This window comes from Hibiscus syriacus, unplaced genomic scaffold (assembly GCF_006381635.1).
Source record: "Hibiscus syriacus cultivar Baekdansim isolate YM2019G1 unplaced genomic scaffold, ASM638163v2 tig00111234_pilon, whole genome shotgun sequence".
Lineage (NCBI taxonomy): Eukaryota > Viridiplantae > Streptophyta > Magnoliopsida > Malvales > Malvaceae > Hibiscus > Hibiscus syriacus.
Genome location: NW_024063028.1, coordinates 961,605 through 981,635, shown reverse-complemented (window position 1 = coordinate 981,635; position 20,031 = coordinate 961,605). Strand labels below are relative to the sequence as shown.

Sequence of the window (20,031 nt, the reverse complement as noted above, 5' to 3'; positions counted from 1 at the left end):
ATTTGTGGGACACCATAGTTGACTTCATTGCCATTCTTTCAATTACTTCATTACCAAAAGAAGAGAAAGAAAAAGGAAATGGAGAAAACTCAGAACGGTGGGAAAAGTTTACTGAGATTAACACATGTCATCTTCAAGATGTGTTCAAAATGGGGTTTGAAAGGAAGATCAAGAGACTCAATAATAGAGTGAACATGAACATATAATTTGCCAGAAAGTACGAGTGTAGCATGTTTCTCAACAACCAAACACGAGTTTGTGGTACGTGCCATAGTAGGTTACTTAGGACACTATAGTAACAAATGCACGTGGACCAAGCAATGCCCTAACCATTAGCGAATTGGTTTTCAAAGGATAAGTGGTAGTATCGTTTATTAAAACATACGACAAGGACCACTTCCCCGGCTATATAAGTCCCATGTAGGGATGGAAAATGAATTTTGACTCAATCTTAGTTGATTAGATTGGATATTTTCTTATAAATTTTGAATTTTAATTTAGTTCAAATCAAATTTATTAAGCGACTTCAATGATAAAAAAGAGTATTGTTCTCCTTATACAATCAAAATTTGAAAAAGAAATCCCTATCCGATGAGTTTTGACTTAATCTGAGTTGATTAGATTGGACTTTTTCTTATAAAATTTAAATTTTGATTTAGTTAAATATTAAGATTGTGGATAACATAATAATCAATCAGGAGGAAGTCCAAGTCGAGTCGTAAGGGTTGGATGACCATGAAGATTGATTTGGAAAAGGCATATGACCTCCTTGAATGGTTATTCATCGAGGATACGCTACAAGATTTAGGTATTCTCGAGTCCTTAATAAGGGTGATTATGCGTTGTGTTTCTTCGGTGTCAACTAGTATTTTGTGGAATGGGAGCCAAGCAGAATTTTTTTCTCCTTCTTGGGGTATTCGTCAGGGTAGGGTGATCCATTATCGCCATACCTCTTCGTCTTATGCATGGAGAGATCGGCGCAAATGATACAAATTGCAGTTGGAAGAGAACTTTGGAAACCTTTTAGAACGTTGCCTTTAGGACCCGGGATCTCGCACCTTTTATACGCTGATGATATGCTTCTGTTTGCGGAAGCTACACGAGAGCAAGGGGAAGTCATCTGTGATGTCCTGTTACAGTTTGGTACTGCCTCGGGCAAACGGATAGTGTGATTTTCTTTTCCAAGAATGTTCCGTTGGGTGTTCGCACTCAAATTAGCACGGATCTTGGTTTTCAAGGGGTCTTGGATTTGGGGAAGCATCTTGGCGTTCCTCTCCTTCATGGTCGCGTCAAGGCAGCTTCTTATCAATACTTGATTTCGATGGTTACAGCTAGGTTGAATGAGTGGAAAATGAGAACTCTCTCTTTTGCAGGAAGGGTTACACTTGCTAAATCAGTATTGGCAGCACTTCCTGTTTATACGATGCAATCATCGTTTTTGCCGAAACGTATTTGCAAGGAGATTGAGAGTTGGAGTTGAAGGGCAATACCGCTATTGTCCGTTTCAAACTTAGGATGTTTGATTTTTTTGAAGAGCTGTATTAAATTAGGGTGTCGTACAATATAACGATTACACTGAAAAAAGCGAATTTGCTTTAAGACAATGACTCACCGTGATATATATTTATTCTTTTGTTCAGTTTATTATTTTATGTTAATATCTCATTTTACCATATATTTCGATATTGATATTATATAAATTTATAATATATATATATATATATATATATATATATATATATATATATATATATATATATATATATATATATATTCAAAATTTCCATATATCTTATAAATATAACTTCTCGAACTCAAAAAAATTTAAAAATAATTTTTATTTTTACTATCAAAACCATCAAATGATATACAAACGTCTGTTATTATCATTATTGCTTTTTCATTTTAGGTAGTGAAACCTATCTTATTATTACTATTGATAATAACAATTTTACATGATATTGGACTTACATGTCACCCTTTGAAAGAGACATTTTACCTATATAAATAATTGTCATTGTCAGACATAAATGCTCCATAAGGATTAGATTCTTTCTTTTATTTTTTCTATATAAATATATATTAGTGGCCATACATCTGTCGTTCATCTTCATACGTAATATTATTAGCCAACATTTTCCTTGCAAGAGCACACAATATTTTGATAACATAATGTAACAATAATATACATTTTATTGCAACATCATTCAGGGGTGCATGTTTAAACCCTAAAAAGGTCGGTGGAAAATAACCTAACCATGAACATGAAAGGGTAGAAACAATGATGTTGGTTTTATTAAAATTATATAAACTCATCGAATGATTTTAATAGTGAAATAAAATGTCATTTTTCATAAAAAAATTCGAATTTAAACAATTATATTTATAATGTATTTGTATATTATCCATAGTCTATAAATATACTTCTATTTAAAACTCGTTAATCAAAAGTAGTGTTGTTCTTTTTTGAATTCCTAAATTAAAATAATTTGTGTTTATTATAATCATCTTAAATTATTTAAACAAATATATGTGTATTTATAATGTGGGTCCATCAACAAAGGACAACTGTTATCCATGAAAGGAATCTATCATAAAGAAGGATAAGCATGGAGAGGTTCATGGGGCCCTTGTCATGTAGCTGGGGTCACTGTTCACAAATATATTTGTCTTTCTCTTGCAAACTCTCTGTGATGCTTTATTTTAAACGAACTTTATTTATTATTATTTTTGCTGTTGGTTGATTGAAAAGGAGATTAAGCAGATAGAAAAACAAGTGAAGAACTCATCAATCTCTCATCTCAGATTCTGTTTTGTGGTGTTCGTGTGATTGGGGAAAGTGGGAACCAAGAAGGGTTTAAATCCAAAGCTGCTTTGCCTTCATTACTATTATCAACTTTCTCTTTTCTCAACATCATTTCCCCAGAGAATGTTGGTTTGCTTTTAGTTCTCCACAGCACAAAGCATGTATAAGAAAAGCAATGAAAACACAGTTTCTTTCCATCTAAAAGTTGATAATGAACCTTAATGGCCAAGAATCTGTGAGAGTGTATATACACACACACACACACATATATATATATATGCAGAACGGTAACACCCATTATGAGTATCTGCCCTTTTGACAAAGAGGGAAAAAAGTTGGGATAAACTAAAATCTCTAAACCTTTCTCTCTCTCTTTCATTTCTAAAAGTTGAAATTCCTGAGTATCATATGTTGTAGAGGGCTGAAAACACAGTTTGTTTCCATCCAATAAAGTTGATATTGAGCCTTCATGGTCAAGAATCTGATATATATATATATATATATATATATATATATATATAGTTAAGCACCCATTATAGTTATCATTCTTTTTGACAAAGAGGGAAAAAGAGTTAGGATAAAGAGGAGAAGGTTTGATTATAGAAACTGCAGCAAAGTTACCAACAAGGGTTATTGTACTCCTACTGGCAGAATTTGGGTTCGAACCAAGAGGTAAAATTATTGGAAGGGACAATTCTAAATCCGAACATATAGACACTATAAGCATGCATAAGAAAAGAAATTGTAACAAAGTTACTAACCTAACCAAAGAACTTAGATTCGAATCTTAAGATAATATTATCGGAGGGGACAACTTAGAACCTCGAACATAGACATAAAATAGGGGGGAAAACTGCAGCAAAGTTAGAATTCAGGAGTTAAGGCCACCAAATGCATTCATTTTATCAATTAGATCAAGGGTTACATCACACACAACTTACATGGAGTTACAATGCAATACTAGAAGAAGCTTCAGACCCATTATTCGTCTCTAACAAATGTTTTGATAAATCTAAAGAGAGTTTAGAGTCACAGAATCTGACCATTTTTCTACGAACCTCGAACAAGAGCTATGCAAGTTTATCTTCGTATTCGCCAACCATGCAAAAGAATTACTAATAAGCCCCAAAATCATGCAGGCCTGTTTCTTTTATGCCCGCCATTGGAATCACCTTCAGACGAGGCAATATCAGAGGATTTAGAGACGGAACTCGAAAGATCTGCATAATGATCAACCACTCTTCTTATGTTGTTGTTGAGCTCCCTAATCAACCCAACATTCCTTCCCAAGTTGTCAGGGATCCTAGATTCATGGTTCTGGTTTATCTCATTGATCAGTAGCCTGTTCTGGTCCAATATATTCTGAACCTGAACAAAGCTCTTCTGAAATGTCTGCACCACTTTGCCATCTACCTGACCACCATTCCCGAGCCTAAATGTGTCACCCTCCATTCCTTTGTTTCCTTACTTTCCAACTCAAAGATCTATCAAATCAACAGAACCAGTAATGAATCAAAAGAAGCAACTCAAAGACACCCAAAAGAAAACCAGTCAATGATGCAGGTGAGATTAGGAGAGTACTATTCTGCGGACAGACAGCATTATTGATCTTTTCAACAGCAAAAATGACAATGAAATATATATATATAACAAATACAAACAAAATTTTACATATATTTTTATTAAAAAATAGGGGAAATAGCATCAAATTCTGAGAAGAAACTAGCTGAAAATAAGAAGCTGATAAGATTGATGCCTTACAAAGGATAAGGAAACCATGAGCTTAAAGAAAGGAAAAGCCCTCATCAGTTCAACTACACAAGAGGCAAAATTACAAAGACAAATAGATATCATCACATACTCTTGTTCTTTTGAACTGTTTCCTAAAGATGGACATAAGTAATATACATACAGCAGTCATATAGTATTTACTTTAACATACGTACCTTGCTGGAGCATCATATTTTCTGGGGATTAGACACAGATTCAAAGCAGGAAAGCGTATTTCAGAACCCCAAAAAACTGAATTATTGAGAGTTTTTAGAGAGAATAGTATATGTAGATTAAGTATATCAGAGTTATATATATATATATAGACAACTTTTTCCTTTAGTTTCTGGGGATTGAGTTGGGAATGAGATTTGCAGAACGGTAACACCCATTATGAGTATCTGCCCTTTTGACAAAGAGGGAAAAAAGTTGGGATAAACTAAAATCTCTAAACCTTTCTCTCTCTCTTTCATTTCTAAAAGTTGAAATTCCTGAGTATCATATGTTGTAGAGGGCTGAAAACACAGTTTGTTTCCATCCAATAAAGTTGATATTGAGCCTTCATGGTCAAGAATCTGATATATATATATATATATATATATATATATATATATATATATATATATAGTTAAGCACCCATTATAGTTATCATTCTTTTTTGACAAAGAGGGAAAAAGAGTTAGGATAAAGAGGAGAAGGTTTGATTATAGAAACTGCAGCAAAGTTACCAACAAGGGTTATTGTACTCCTACTGGCAGAATTTGGGTTCGAACCAAGAGGTAAAATTATTGGAAGGGACAATTCTAAATCCGAACATATAGACACTATAAGCATGCATAAGAAAAGAAATTGTAACAAAGTTACTAACCTAACCAAAGAACTTAGATTCGAATCTTAAGATAATATTATCGGAGGGGACAACTTAGAACCTCGAACATAGACATAAAATAGGGGGGAAAACTGCAGCAAAGTTAGAATTCAGGAGTTAAGGCCACCAAATGCATTCATTTTATCAATTAGATCAAGGGTTACATCACACACAACTTACATGGAGTTACAATGCAATACTAGAAGAAGCTTCAGACCCATTATTCGTCTCTAACAAATGTTTTGATAAATCTAAAGAGAGTTTAGAGTCACAGAATCTGACCATTTTTCTACGAACCTCGAACAAGAGCTATGCAAGTTTATCTTCGTATTCGCCAACCATGCAAAAGAATTACTAATAAGCCCCAAAATCATGCAGGCCTGTTTCTTTTATGCCCGCCATTGGAATCACCTTCAGACGAGGCAATATCAGAGGATTTAGAGACGGAACTCGAAAGATCTGCATAATGATCAACCACTCTTCTTATGTTGTTGTTGAGCTCCCTAATCAACCCAACATTCCTTCCCAAGTTGTCAGGGATCCTAGATTCATGGTTCTGGTTTATCTCATTGATCAGTAGCCTGTTCTGGTCCAATATATTCTGAACCTGAACAAAGCTCTTCTGAAATGTCTGCACCACTTTGCCATCTACCTGACCACCATTCCCGAGCCTAAATGTGTCACCCTCCATTCCTTTGTTTCCTTACTTTCCAACTCAAAGATCTATCAAATCAACAGAACCAGTAATGAATCAAAAGAAGCAACTCAAAGACACCCAAAAGAAAACCAGTCAATGATGCAGGTGAGATTAGGAGAGTACTATTCTGCGGACAGACAGCATTATTGATCTTTTCAACAGCAAAAATGACAATGAAATATATATATATAACAAATACAAACAAAATTTTACATATATTTTTATTAAAAAATAGGGGAAATAGCATCAAATTCTGAGAAGAAACTAGCTGAAAATAAGAAGCTGATAAGATTGATGCCTTACAAAGGATAAGGAAACCATGAGCTTAAAGAAAGGAAAAGCCCTAATCAGTTCAACTACACAAGAGGCAAAATTACAAAGACAAATAGATATCATCACATACTCTTGTTCTTTTGAACTGTTTCCTAAAGATGGACATAAGTAATATACATACAGCAGTCATATAGTATTTACTTTAACATACGTACCTTGCTGGAGCATCATATTTTCTGGGGATTAGACACAGATTCAAAGCAGGAAAGCGTATTTCAGAACCCCAAAAAACTGAATTATTGAGAGTTTTTAGAGAGAATAGTATATGTAGATTAAGTATATCAGAGTTATATATATATATATAGACAACTTTTTCCTTTAGTTTCTGGGGATTGAGTTGGGAATGAGATTGGTTTGTGTATGTTATGCTCAGATCCGGGGACGTGATTAGTGATTAGACCAAGGTGTTCATTATCAGCCACGTGGCATTTGGAATTGATGAAAAATCCCCCGTCTATCAATATTTATAAAAGCTACTTTTATAATATTCATTCATGTTTTCTTGACTATTTTTTCGGTATATCACCTGTGATCGGTATTATTATTGATCTAACACCGATTAGATTATATTTCTCGATCTAACACCCTTAGCAAAAAAGCACACCCCTGTATCGCGTTATATGTTGATTTAGCGCCACGTGGGTATAACGCGCCCCCTGCCCCGCGATATACGGTGATCTGGCGCCACGTGGGTATAGCGCGCCCCCTGATCATTGTAGAGGCTGGATTCGGTTACATAGGTAGATATCAGGGTCATTGTAAGATAGAGCCATACTTGATTTCTGCCTTAGTAGAGCGGTGGAGGTCGGAGACCCACACATTCTATCTTCCATGCGGAGAGTGCACGATCACGCTTGAGGATGTTTCTATGCACCTGGGGCTTCTGGTGGATGGAGATGTGATATCGGTGATAGCTTCCGGTTCTTTGACTACTTTGTGTCGGGATAGTCTAGGACGTGTCCCGGAAAATTTTATCGGAGGTAGGATACCATTAAATTGGTTAGATGCCAATTTTCGGGAGTTGAGCGCAGACGCTTCTGAGGATGAGGTTAAGATGTATGCACGTGCATGCATCCTGCAGCTGATAGGAGGGTTGCTGATGCCAGACAAATCGCGTAACCTAGTTCACTGCATGTGGTTGCGACATCTTAGTGACTTTCGTCTCGTCGGATCATTCAGTTGGGGCTCGGCAGTTTTGGCTTTGCTGTACAGGGAGATGTGTGGAGCCACTGACTACAGGCGTAATGCTATCGGCGGATGTCTCCTGCTGCTGCAGTCTTGGGCATGGTATCGATTGCCCTTTTTATGTCCCATTGTGAATAACCCATTCATATTTCCACTACTGAGGTAATTATAAAACTGATTTTGTATATTAATAATTTTATACAGCGTATAACAAATTTTTTCCTTGAATAGGTGGTCTACTGATAGGAAAAATCATCAGGAGCTACCTGATGATTTAGAAAAAAATTAGGGTGGGTGGGACTCCACTGATCGCGTGCTCCGGCAGTTTGGTTGTTTTCAACCAATTCCGGAAGCACCTCGCAATATGGACGAGTTGCATAGCTTAGATAGACGCGGCAAGACAGATACAGATTGGCTGGTGAGGCATCATGGGTGGGTCGTGTTGTGGGAGGATCGACATCGGCGTCTTCCCCGTAGAGAGCCCATTTTTGATGACCTCTTGATGTATGTTGAGGATTATTATGAGTGGTTCAACAGTAATGAGAAACTGTTTCTACTTCCCGAGGATGCACGAGGGCAGACCTTTCCACGACGTCGACAGAGACATTCACCGACACAGCACCATCGTCCCTCGACTTGTGGACAGAGAACAGGTGCTTCCGATTCATCCTCAGCTGCACCAGCAGGACCTTCCCAACAGCCACCGCAGCCATATATGATGTCGTCATCTCCTTTCCATTACCAGATGCCACTGCCGCTGCCTTCACCTGATTTTATGACCCAGCCACCGCCACCGTCACAGATGACCCCTCCTGGAGGCTATTATGGGTCTATGTTTGCAGATCCGACTTGGGGTTCATATGCTGAATATTTGGCGGGTTCATCCTCATCACCCATGGCCGCAGCACAGACACCTCCTGTGCAGTTTTCACACTCAACGATGTCTAGGTTTTCCCAGTTTTCGCATGCCGGTGGGATAGTCAGTCATACACCTCCAGGGTCTTTATTCTATGGAGGTGCTTCATCGTCATCAGCTTCTCATCAACCTGATGTACCTGCTCAGGACAACGACGATGACGAACGATGACGATGGTGACGACGACGACGATGATGACAGCGAGGAGTCAGAACCAGTGATACGAAGAAATCCTCCTCGAGACCGACAGCCACCGCCATGTGAAACACATTTTCGACGCAGGCATCGATAGATTTTTTTTATTATATTTGTATTTACTTTATTTTGTTTAATTGTATTTTTTTATTATTTCTCATTTAATACTTACTTTATTTTGTTAAATTCGTTGGACTTTTTTTTAATATATTTTAGTTAATTTTGTTTGTTACCATTTAATATCAGTTATTGTAATTTGGTTATCATTTACCATTTAATTCTTATTGTAAGTTTGTTGTATTTAAATATCAAATTGTTATTAGTTTGATAAAATTTAATAATTGTGTTTGTTTTTTTAATCTTCATCAGCGATTATCGAATGACATTAACTTGAAGTAAATGCAAATTAAAATACAAGAATTATTATTTGATAAACAAATACATCATTTCCTCATCAATTGTTACTTGATGACAACAGAAGTGGACATGTTTTTCTAGTGTGTCCTGGGTTTCTACAATGGCCACATCTTCTGTCTTGTCTAGATCTTTCTCGAATATCCATATCGCAATGAATTCGATTGGATTTTGGACGACCACGCTCCCTCAATAAACTCGGATTTGGTACAATCGGAAGCCAATCTTGAACCTCATCAGGGTCTTTGTCATTACCTATGGGGGGAAACTCAAATTCGTATACCTTAAAAACTTCAGATAGTAGGACTGTCAACTTTAACAACTTGTTCAGCAAGCCCATAGTGTGAGCTTAAAGATTGACCCCGAACAGCACGCACTTGAACAAAATGTGCATACATCTCAATAGCGGCGTCTGAATAATTACTTTGAGCTTCAACCATCATTTGAACATCATCATTGTTCGAAAGTTCGAACGCTGTATAAGTTAATGGCAAAAATGATGTTGGAAATCTGTATTGCAACGACGACATTCTTCTGTTACTTCCAACATGTATCTTCCTCGAAATCTTCGTTATTAGCTCCTCAAGAGTTATGTTTCTCTTGAATGATATTTTAACACGCTCATTTGATACAAAAACAACGCCGGTTTCATCTTCTTGAATTTCACCATCATAATAAACAATAGCTGAAAGTCGCGCCATTCTTTGAGTTTAAAAGTGCGGCAATATTATATCTGCAAAAAAAAAATAACTTAAACAAACCTGATTAAATAAATTATATATGAACGAAAATATAACACAATAAATTTTTTACACATCAACGTAAATAATTTAAATAATATAATTTTATATTATTACCTGCACCGCAAAACTATTTTGACATATGCTCCCGCTTTTCAATTTTACAAACATAAAAATTAATTGAAAATAATTAGTATAATATTTTTTCAAATAATGATAATAAACAATAAGTATAATTAAAAAATTATAACAAAATTACCTTATAGCGAAAAATCGCACGAACTTCTAAATCAAATTTGAGAAGATTGCGAGAATTATTACTCGTTGACGGAATTGTTGTATTAATTTATAAGAGATGAGAGATGCGAGGAGATGTGAGCCGGAGGAGTGTATTTATAAGCATATAAGGCGCGGTACCTGCACCGCGCTATATGTAATTATTCAGATAAAATATATAGCGCGGATCAGGGACCGCGTTAAATATAATTTTGGTACGGCGTATAACGCGACCCCTGATCCGCGCTATAACCCTACGTGGCGTATAGCGCGGATCAGGGGGCGCGCTATACCCACGTGGTGCCAAATTAGCATATAGTGCGGTGTAGGAGACGCGCTTTCCTGCTAAAAGTGTTAGATCAAAAAATATAGTCTGACCAGTGTTAAATCGGTAATAATACCGATCATCGGTGATATACCGAAAAAATAACATGTTTTCTTTTCACTGATAGATGGAATATATATATATATATATATATATATATATATATATATATATATGTATATGTTATGATTTTTATTATTATAATACTAAAATAGATTTTGAATGTCAATTTCAAACTTTTAATAATAAAATGGTTAGATGTTGGATGATGGGATTGGTTATTGGAAAGACACTCATCTCATTATCTTTTAACCTTTTTAAGGAATATTACTACATATTATCCAAAGTTTTCAAACCCAATGAGGATCTCAAAATGAAATTCTTGAATCTCAACTATTTGTATCAATATTCATTGACTATCATTAAAGTCTTATTATAAAGATGATTTTTAATCTATTAATTCAGATCGAATGTTACATATTTTTATTATATGTAATTCTCTCAACTCAATTTTCTATCTTCACAATATCAATACTCAAACTCCTAACTTTATTTAAGGAACTAACATCTAATCTCACTAGACTAGCTAATAGTTGATTCTCCCTAGAGATGAACATGGATTAAAATTTTATCCTATTCGAATTTTATAGCCTCCACATGTCATCCGACCTCACATCGGTTTAAAGAAATTAAACACCATAATATAGAAACATGTACAATACTTTAACAACAATAACATCAACTGACGGGTGAATAAATTTTCGATCTTTTCTACATTCATTTTATAATATATGCAGTAGCGGATGCACTAAGGCCCCATAGGGGCCAAGTGCATCCCCATTATTTTAGAAAATCGGTTAAATTTAACTTAATGTGTTAAGGAAAAATAATTATAATTTTTGCGTACCCATTATTTTTAAGAAATTAAAATTAAAATTTTAAACCCTTATTCTTAAATTTCTGAATTCGTCACTAAATATATGTTTTATTATATAATATTTTCTTTACAATTGTAAAAGTACAATATAGTTAATCATTGTAGTTAATGTTCGGTGTTTATATTATTTAAAAAGTAGGTATTATTTTGGTTAGGGTGATGGTAAATAATATAGTACGAAAGACATTGATAATTGAGAGAGGGAAAGGGACAAGCATTTGACTGCAAGCGGGATCCCAGCCCACGTGGGAATGAAATTTGAAAGATTAAAGGCGACGGATGAGTGCACGTGGGAGACGATGAGTGCACGTGGGAATGAAATATTCATATATGATTTGTTATGAACATAAATTGATCAATTTATGGGGGTATAAATAATTTTTGAAATTCAGATACTATGAAAAAACTATAATTGAATGGGACAGGATAAGGTTAGGACCACGACCACATTTGTTCTTGACAAACTGTTTACTCAATAAAGCAGCAACAAGGATGTACCAAATTGTGGTCCATGAATTCCATCCACAAGACCAAAACTATAAGACAAAAATGTTATTTTTTCCATTGAAATATATACTTGATTTATTTAAAAATGCATCTGATATTTTATAATAAAAATTATAATAATATTGAACTAGCCCTTAATTTGAAGAAATAAACTGAGAAAAAAAAATAAAGACTTGTAATTGATTTGGAGATTCGTAAATTGAAGGGTGTAAAAACAGTCTCGTAATTGATTTGTTCATAATTTTCTTAATCATTGAAATTGTAAACACATACAGACGCAACTACTTGAACTTAAAACCCCTAAGGAGAACAATATTCTCATTACTACTGAAATCACTTTATAAATTTATCATTGAAGTCATTTAAAACGATATATCTATATTATTTAACATTATCATAAATTTTCTTTTTTTATTTGTGGAATATTTTTTTTGTTTGACGTGCAAGATATACATGCATAAAACTGTAGTTGGGCCATGTCCAAGTGTAACACAAATGTTTGTATTAAGGCTAAATCCCCAAGAAAGAGAATTATACTTTGGGCTACTGCTGTATTGCAAGATACAGGTCCGACAAAAATCACTCGGACCCCAGATCGTGACTTTGCTTCACGTACTTGTTCGTTTCAGTGACTGTATATCCTATGAACTTGCCGGTCCGACCATAAACCCTTCACTCAAATTCTGCACGTTTTAACGTAAATTTTCTCATGTTTAACTTACTAACGTAAAGTGGTCCGACCATCGTCATCTCCGGCCAGCTACCACGACAGTAATTCCATCAGTTTCTTGTTCGGCTTTGACAGCAATCGCTTCTTGTTTAGGATTAGGGACAGAGCTTACGTTCAATTCTATTGATACTATGTTAGATTTAGTGATTGAAAACGGTTCCCATCATAGTGTTGTCGAAGGTTATTGATTAAAGAGCGACTTAAAAGGGAGCATTATTTTCTTTAGAAATTTTAAATTAGTATTTATTTTAAATATTTTTTTTATATTTCCTATTAAAAATCTATTTTTTCTTTTAAAATTTTATAAATTCACTTATTCTTAACATTTTAAAAATTTATCTCGAATATAATATCTTGCATCGGTCTTATTATTGATGGAGACTTAAAGGGTTACTGATTTAATTATGCGGGTTATGGGCATATGGGCAAGTTTTAGGGGTTTTTCCTTCAATTTTGGAATCCACGTAAATCAATATTAAATAAGATAACACATTATAACTATTAAAATTTATTAAAAAAATGAATATTTTCATCACTATGTATTATTGTTATTATTATTATTATGGGTAAAATACACAAATTGTCCCGACTATAAGTCACTTTTTGTGGAGTCCCTCAACTATTAGAAGTTATAAAATGATCATTCGACTATTAAAAATTGGTGGTTTTCTGAGCTTGACGTTAACCTACTGATTCAGATATGATAAAATCATATTTAAATTATGTCTATTGACACTGTTGTTGCTTTCAAACACTGACTTAACGACATAATGTTTCTAACAGTAGCTTAAAGACATAATATAAACGGATAGTATATCTATAAAATATAGCTCAAACTGTTCTGAGATCAGGTTTTATTATATCTCAATCAACAAGTTAATGTCAAACTTAGACTACCGTTAATTTTTTTTTTAAAAAAGACGAATTTAGAAATATGAATTACTTGAATCACAATCTTATAACTTTACCCTATTATTAATCGTCACACATATACTAAAACCAGGAAAAGAATATCATAATCAGTGAGATAATAAATGCAACAATAATAAAGAGGTCAATAATTTATTCGAACTAATATTGTATATTGTATAACATAAAATGTATATAATAATGATAAGTTAACAAATTTATTTTATCATAATTTAATTATTATCTATATTAATAATTCAAAATGTACAAATAAAAGACGACTCGTCCGAAAATCTAAAGTATAAATAAATTAATAAGATTAGGTTTGTTTCATTATAGTATTTAAACTTTATTTTCTAAAAATCATACCTAACGTTTAGTTTATGTTTCATTTTAGTGTCTTGTCATTAAAAACTTAACAGTGATGATAACGTGTTACCATAAGATAATGTCACGTCATCATTGAAAAAAATAAAAAATAACACGTTAACAATTCTATTAATTTTTTAAGATATTACTCCAAATTGAAACTTATATTGAATGTTAAGCACATATTAAAAAAATAAAATTTAAATATCATAATATAACAAAGTAACAGTTTACTAAACGTTTAGTTTACCCATAAACATATTACTTCATAGGGAGGAATATCACGTGTAGAACAAAAACCCATTTTGTAATTTTAGTTTTTCACATCAATAGAAGCATGAATTTATTTGTCTCCCGTAAACGTTATGTTGAATCAAAATAGATTAAAAACTCTAACTGATCGAGAAGAAAAAAAAACTCTCTTTAGAACAATCTCACAAAATTGCAAAAGCGAAGAACTCTTATGAAAGCTTTCAAATGCTTATAATTAAGCTTTGATTGTTGGATGATAAAACTCAAATACAAGTAGGGTATTTATAGATTACAAGAAACAATCTAAACCACTCATTAAAATAATCACTAAATAATCTAAACCATTGAAATTAAAACATGTGAAAAATACTTAATTTTCACCTAACTAAATTGATGTAAGCAATGACATCAAAACTAAATTGATGTAAGCAATGACATCAAATTAATTTAGGTGTGAACTTATTTAGGCTAATATTGAATTTTCAACACTCCCCCTCAATGTTAGCCTCCATTCTTTGAATCACGCCATGCTGACGACGGAAATGTTCAAACTTTCCAACACTCAAGCTTTTTTGTAAACAAGTCAGCAATTTGCTCATCTGTCTTGATTTGCCTCATCTCAATCTCTTATTGCAAAACTTTTTCCCTAACAAAGTGGTAATGTACTTCCACATGTTTAGTTCTTGCATGAAAAACAGGATTCTCTGCCAGCCGAATTGCCGATTGGTTGTCACAATACAACGAAATTGCATAATCTACTAGTTGATGTAGATTATTCATCAACTGTATCAACCATGTACTCTATTGAGCTGCCATTGTCGCTGCTCGATACTCAGCTTCAGTGGTTGACAATGATATCGTTGGTTGTCTCTTGCTACACCAAGAAATTGCTCCAGAGCCAAGCTTAAACACATACCTAATTGTTGATCTCCTGGTGTCATGATCTCCTGCATAATCAACATCACAATAACCAACTAACTTGCAGTCTTCACCTTTCTTGTACAAAAGACCATAGTCAATTGTACTCTTCACATATCTCAATATTCGTCGAACTGCTTCCAAATGAGGCTTCTTTGGATCTTGCATATACCGACTCATCACACTAATTGCATAAGAAATGTCAGGTCGGGTCAAGGTTAAGTAGATCAAACTACCTACCGATTATCGATACATTGTTGCATCTTCCAAATCTTTTCCTTCATGTGCACACATTTTGACATTTGGTTCCATTGGCGTTGAAGTTGACTTGCATTCGAGCATTCCAAACCTCTTCAACAAATCTTTAGCATATTTCTATTGACACAGAAATATTCCTTCGTGTGTGCGATCAACCTTTAGACCAAGGAAGTGCTTAAGTTGTCCAAGTTCATTCATCTGGAAACGAACTGATAAATTCTCCTTCATCTGAAGAATTTCTGCCTCATCATCACATGTTATGATTAAGTCATCCACGTACACTAGCACGATAGCTAGCTTACCTTCATTGACTTTGACGAACAAGCTAGAATCTGCAGGTGTTACTGAATAGCCATTTTTCGTTAGAAATTCAACAATCTTAGCATACCACGCCCTAGGTGCTTGTTTCAATCCGTAGAGTGCTTTTAGCAGCTTACACACATATTCAGGATGATATTGACTATGAAAACCCATTGGTTGGGTCATGTAGATCTCTCGATCTAGCTCTCCATGAAGAAAATAATTATTCACATCCATCTGCCATAAATTGCAGTCTTTGTTGGCTGCAAGTACAAGTAGGACTCGTACGGTTGTAAGTTTTTCCACTGGACTAAATGTTTCATCATAGTCTAGTCCATTCTGTTGAGAGAAACCACGAGCTACCAATCGTGCCTTGTACCTCTCGATTGACCCATCAGGACGACACTTTATCTTATAAACCTATTTGCAATATATGGGTTTCACATCTTTTATCTTTGGCACAAGATCCCAAGTTTGATTTTGCTGAAGTGCATCGATCTTTTCTTTCATAGCTATCATCCACTCAGAACTCTGCGATGCTTCTTCAAACGTCTCAGGCTCTGTTACTTCTTCAATTATGGCTGCATTGGTATATTTGGGATTTGGCCTTCATATTCTTGTTGACCTTCGGAGTTGAGATTGTTGAATTGATTCTTCTGTTTCACTAGGCCCACCTTCTTCGTTTGGTTATTGATACACGCCAGTTTGCCAAGGATTCTGAGTTACTCTTTGTTCGACATCATCGTCATTTGGATCTTCTGATTCGTCTGAACTTGTTTGGAGTTGAACAACATGCTCCCCCATCTTTTATTGTAGCTTATCTCTAAATTCTCTCGAATCTGACAATATCTCCTTCTCTGAGGACCACCAAGAAGATGCTTCATCAAATACCACATTTCATGACGTGTAGCATCTTCCACTAATTGGATCACAACATTTCCACCCCTTTATCTGGCTGTCGTATCCCACAAAGATACATCTAACAACTTTCTTGTCAAATTTGCTTCGTAAATGATCAGGAACAAACACATAACATACACAGTCAAATACTCAAAAGTAGCTAACTGTAGGTTTTATGTTCCATAGTTTCTCAAAGGGTGAAACAAATCCTAACCTTGGTTGAGGAAGTCTGTTGATCACAAAGGTTGCAGTCCTCATTGCTTCAGCCCAAAACCTTCAAGGTACGTTCTTTGCATGTAGCATACTTCGACAAATTTCTGCAAGATGCCGGTTTTTTCTTTCCGCTACACCATTCTGTTGTGGCGTGTTGGCACAAGTGTACTGATGACGTATTCGACATTCCCTTAGGTATTGAGAGAACTCGTTTGATCTATATTCTCCTCCGTTGTCTGTGCGCAAGCAACATATCTTCTTTCCCACTTCTCCTTCAGCTGAGTCTCTGAACTCTTTAAACTTTGAGAATGTGTCAGATTTTTCTTTCATAAAAAAAACCCACACATACCTGGAGAAGTCATCAATGAATGTTACCATGTATCGCATACCGCTAATTGGCTGTTGCTTAACCGGTCCGAACACATCAGAGTGAAACAACTCCAACGGTTCTTGTGCTTTAAACTTCGACTCCTCATATGGTAATTGGTGTGCTTTACCATACTGGCATCCCACACAGACCGTGTCTGTTCTCACGTCTAGTTGAGGAAGCCCCTTAAGCATCAACTTCTTCACCATCACACTTAGCTTGGAATAGCTAACGTGACCTAATCGCATGTGCCATAGATCTGATGTCTCATTTTTTTCTTGTCCTGTCTATATATGCAGACTCTGCTGACATCACGTAGATTGACTCCAAACGTCGTCCCTCCATTGTTGGTGTTTCTGAGATTTTGACGTCACGATAAACCTCACGTCTTGGGGACCAAATAAGACATAATGGCCTGATGATGTTAATTGAGCCACAGATAGCAAATTTTTCTTCATTCCTGGGACATGATAAACATCTTGAAGTTGCATCTGATTAGAATTATATCGAGGCGTAACTACCGTCTTACCGATGTGAGTTATCGGTAACCTTGAATTGTCAGTTATCACCACCACACAACCTCCATTGTACTCAGACAGGTTTTGAAACTTCTGTTTTTCACCCGTCTTATGATTTGAGTAGCTCGAATCTACGATCCAATCATTCTTGTAGTCAATCTGTTCTGGTATTGTTACCGTGAGAGCTAATTCTTCTTCCTCTGTAGCAAATAACGCTTCAGCATCCCAACCATCTTCATTATTCTCCTTCGAGCTGGAAGTAGCAATATTACTTTCAACAGGCTTTTTCTTGTTCCAACAGTCTTTTGCCATGTGGCCCATCTTCCCGTAGTTGTAACACTTACCATCGAACTTTCTACTATTACCGCGATTCTTGGAAGCTCCCCCTGAATGAGTGCCTCCTTTGCCTTGGTAACTTTTCACCTTGTCACCATCCTTTTTAGATCCAGTGCCAGTATACCACTGAAAAGTGCCTATACTTTTGCTGGTGTAGAGCGCTTCCTCTTCACCCTTCAGCGAGACTCCTCCCATTTTCTTGGCCATGACTTCTTGACCTGCAAGTAAATTTTCAAACTCAACAAGCGATGGTTGTGTCGACCATCCCTGTACAGCGACAACAAACCCTCGATATTCGGGTCTCAAATCATGGACAATTATTCTTTTTAGCCTGGCTTCCCCATTAGCAGCTGTCGGATCCAATTCTGGAATTTCGTGGCATATCGACTTCACCTTGTGAAAGTATTGGGCAACCGCCATGTCGCGTTGCACCATTGATAGAAGTTCATTCTCAAGAAGTTTCAATTTTGTATCGTTCCTCTTCGAAAAGAGTGTAACAAAAGTGTCCCAAGCTTCCTTTGGTGTTTTAGCATCCCAGATGTGCTCCAAAATTTCTTCTTCAATTGTGGTCTTTAAAGCAAACATTGTTTTGCTTGCTTTAATTTTCCACTTTCATAAGATGCCATTGGCATCTTCTTCCGCCGGTTATGTAACTTCACCACCACCGACAACCTCCCAAAGGTCTTGTCCTTGTAAGTATGACTCTATACATGTTGCCCACGTGTTGTAGTTTTTGTTGTTGAGCTTCTTGATTCCTCCAACTACTTAAAGATCACCTATCTTAACGACAAAACTTTGACTATACCGAACAAGCTTGAGTAATAAATGTGCATAGTACTAAATTACTCTAAACACAAAGAAGCTCTACAAGGTTTGTAATAACCTCGACAATAATCTCAATAAATCTTTTCTGATGTAAGCAATGACATCAAAACTAAATTGATGTAAGCAATGACATCAAATTAATTTAGGTGTGAACTTATTTAAGTTAATATTGAATTTTCAACACGTCACCAATGTCCTACAACAAGGGAGAAAGTGTCCCAGAAAAACAAAGTTGGAAATGTAGAGAAAAATGGGAAGGAGCCCTTGTTGTTCAAAGGAAGGTCTCAATAGAGGAGCTTGGACTGCGTTTGAAGATAAAATTCTTGCAGATTACGTTAAAGAACACGGTGATGGACGTTGGAGAAATCTCTCATTTTATCTTCTTTTTTCAGGTGAAATTTATGTGTTTGTTTTTTACAGGTTTGAAAAGATGTGGGAAGAGTTGCCGGCTTCGGTGGTTGAATTATTTGAGACCAGATATCAAAAGAGGTAAACTCCAGGGAAACAGGTTTTGTTCTGAGTTATTAAACGAATTAACTCGTCTCTGATTGTGCTGAGTTAATGCAGATGGTCTTTGATAGCTGGGAGGCTTCCAGGCCGAATAGAGAATGAAATAAAGAATTACTGGAACACAAACCTAAGTAAAAGAGTCGACGACTGCCACCAAAAGCCGGATGCCGGAGCTTCAAAAAACAACAAATCCAAACAGACAACCGGTGCTGGTGTTAATAAGAATGGTATTGTTCCGACAAACGTGATACGGACAAGGGCAACAAGGTGCTCCAAGGTTTTCACAAACCCTGACCGTCGTGACATGAACATAGAGGCAAAGCCCTCGGCTTGTTCAAAGAATCGAACATCATCGGGAACGAAACAGATCAATGGGTTGTTTCCGGTCATGTCTGAGTCCGACAACGAAGGGACGGATCCTATTTCGTCGGATTTTTCGCTTGACTTCAACATGGAAGAGTTTTGTTTATCGGATCCTTTTGAGTTGCGATTTCTGTGATGTGGATGAGCTAGGTTACGGCAGTGCTTTTGGTTCGTCAACTTCACCTAATCAGCCTCTCACCTTCTCCGACGAAATTCCAACACGTGGGTTTGAATCTCCGGTCGTCGGCTCCATTTCTTGAAAATGAGATGAAATGTGATGTGAAGTAAACAATC

At 35.6% G+C, this 20,031-nt stretch overlaps 2 protein-coding genes and 1 pseudogene across 3 annotated transcripts; 1 reads left to right on the top strand and 2 right to left on the bottom strand.

Annotated features, from left to right (window-relative positions):
- Positions 1-3,910: 3,910 nt before the first annotated feature.
- On the bottom strand, positions 3,911-4,877 carry LOC120156729 (protein ELF4-LIKE 3-like). The gene is made up of 2 exons (XM_039167997.1): positions 4,753-4,877; positions 3,911-4,290 (listed from the first exon to the last, which is right to left on the bottom strand). Exon 2 carries the CDS (start codon positions 4,256-4,258, stop codon positions 3,938-3,940), a length of 321 nt encoding a protein of 106 aa, XP_039023928.1. The 5' UTR covers positions 4,259-4,290; positions 4,753-4,877; the 3' UTR covers positions 3,911-3,937.
- Positions 4,878-5,789: 912 nt separating this feature from the next.
- On the bottom strand, positions 5,790-6,748 carry LOC120156728 (protein ELF4-LIKE 3-like). Of its 2 annotated transcripts, none has more exons than XM_039167996.1 (2): positions 6,632-6,739; positions 5,790-6,172 (listed from the first exon to the last, which is right to left on the bottom strand). In XM_039167996.1, exon 2 carries the CDS (start codon positions 6,133-6,135, stop codon positions 5,815-5,817), a length of 321 nt encoding a protein of 106 aa, XP_039023927.1. In that variant the 5' UTR covers positions 6,136-6,172; positions 6,632-6,739; the 3' UTR covers positions 5,790-5,814. The 2 variants fall into 2 exon arrangements, with proteins under 2 accessions (XP_039023927.1, XP_039023926.1); XM_039167995.1 differs by having other exon boundaries at positions 5,791-6,167; positions 6,630-6,748.
- Positions 6,749-19,055: 12,307 nt separating this feature from the next.
- On the top strand, positions 19,056-20,010 carry LOC120156718 (annotated as a pseudogene).
- Positions 20,011-20,031: the final 21 nt, after the last annotated feature.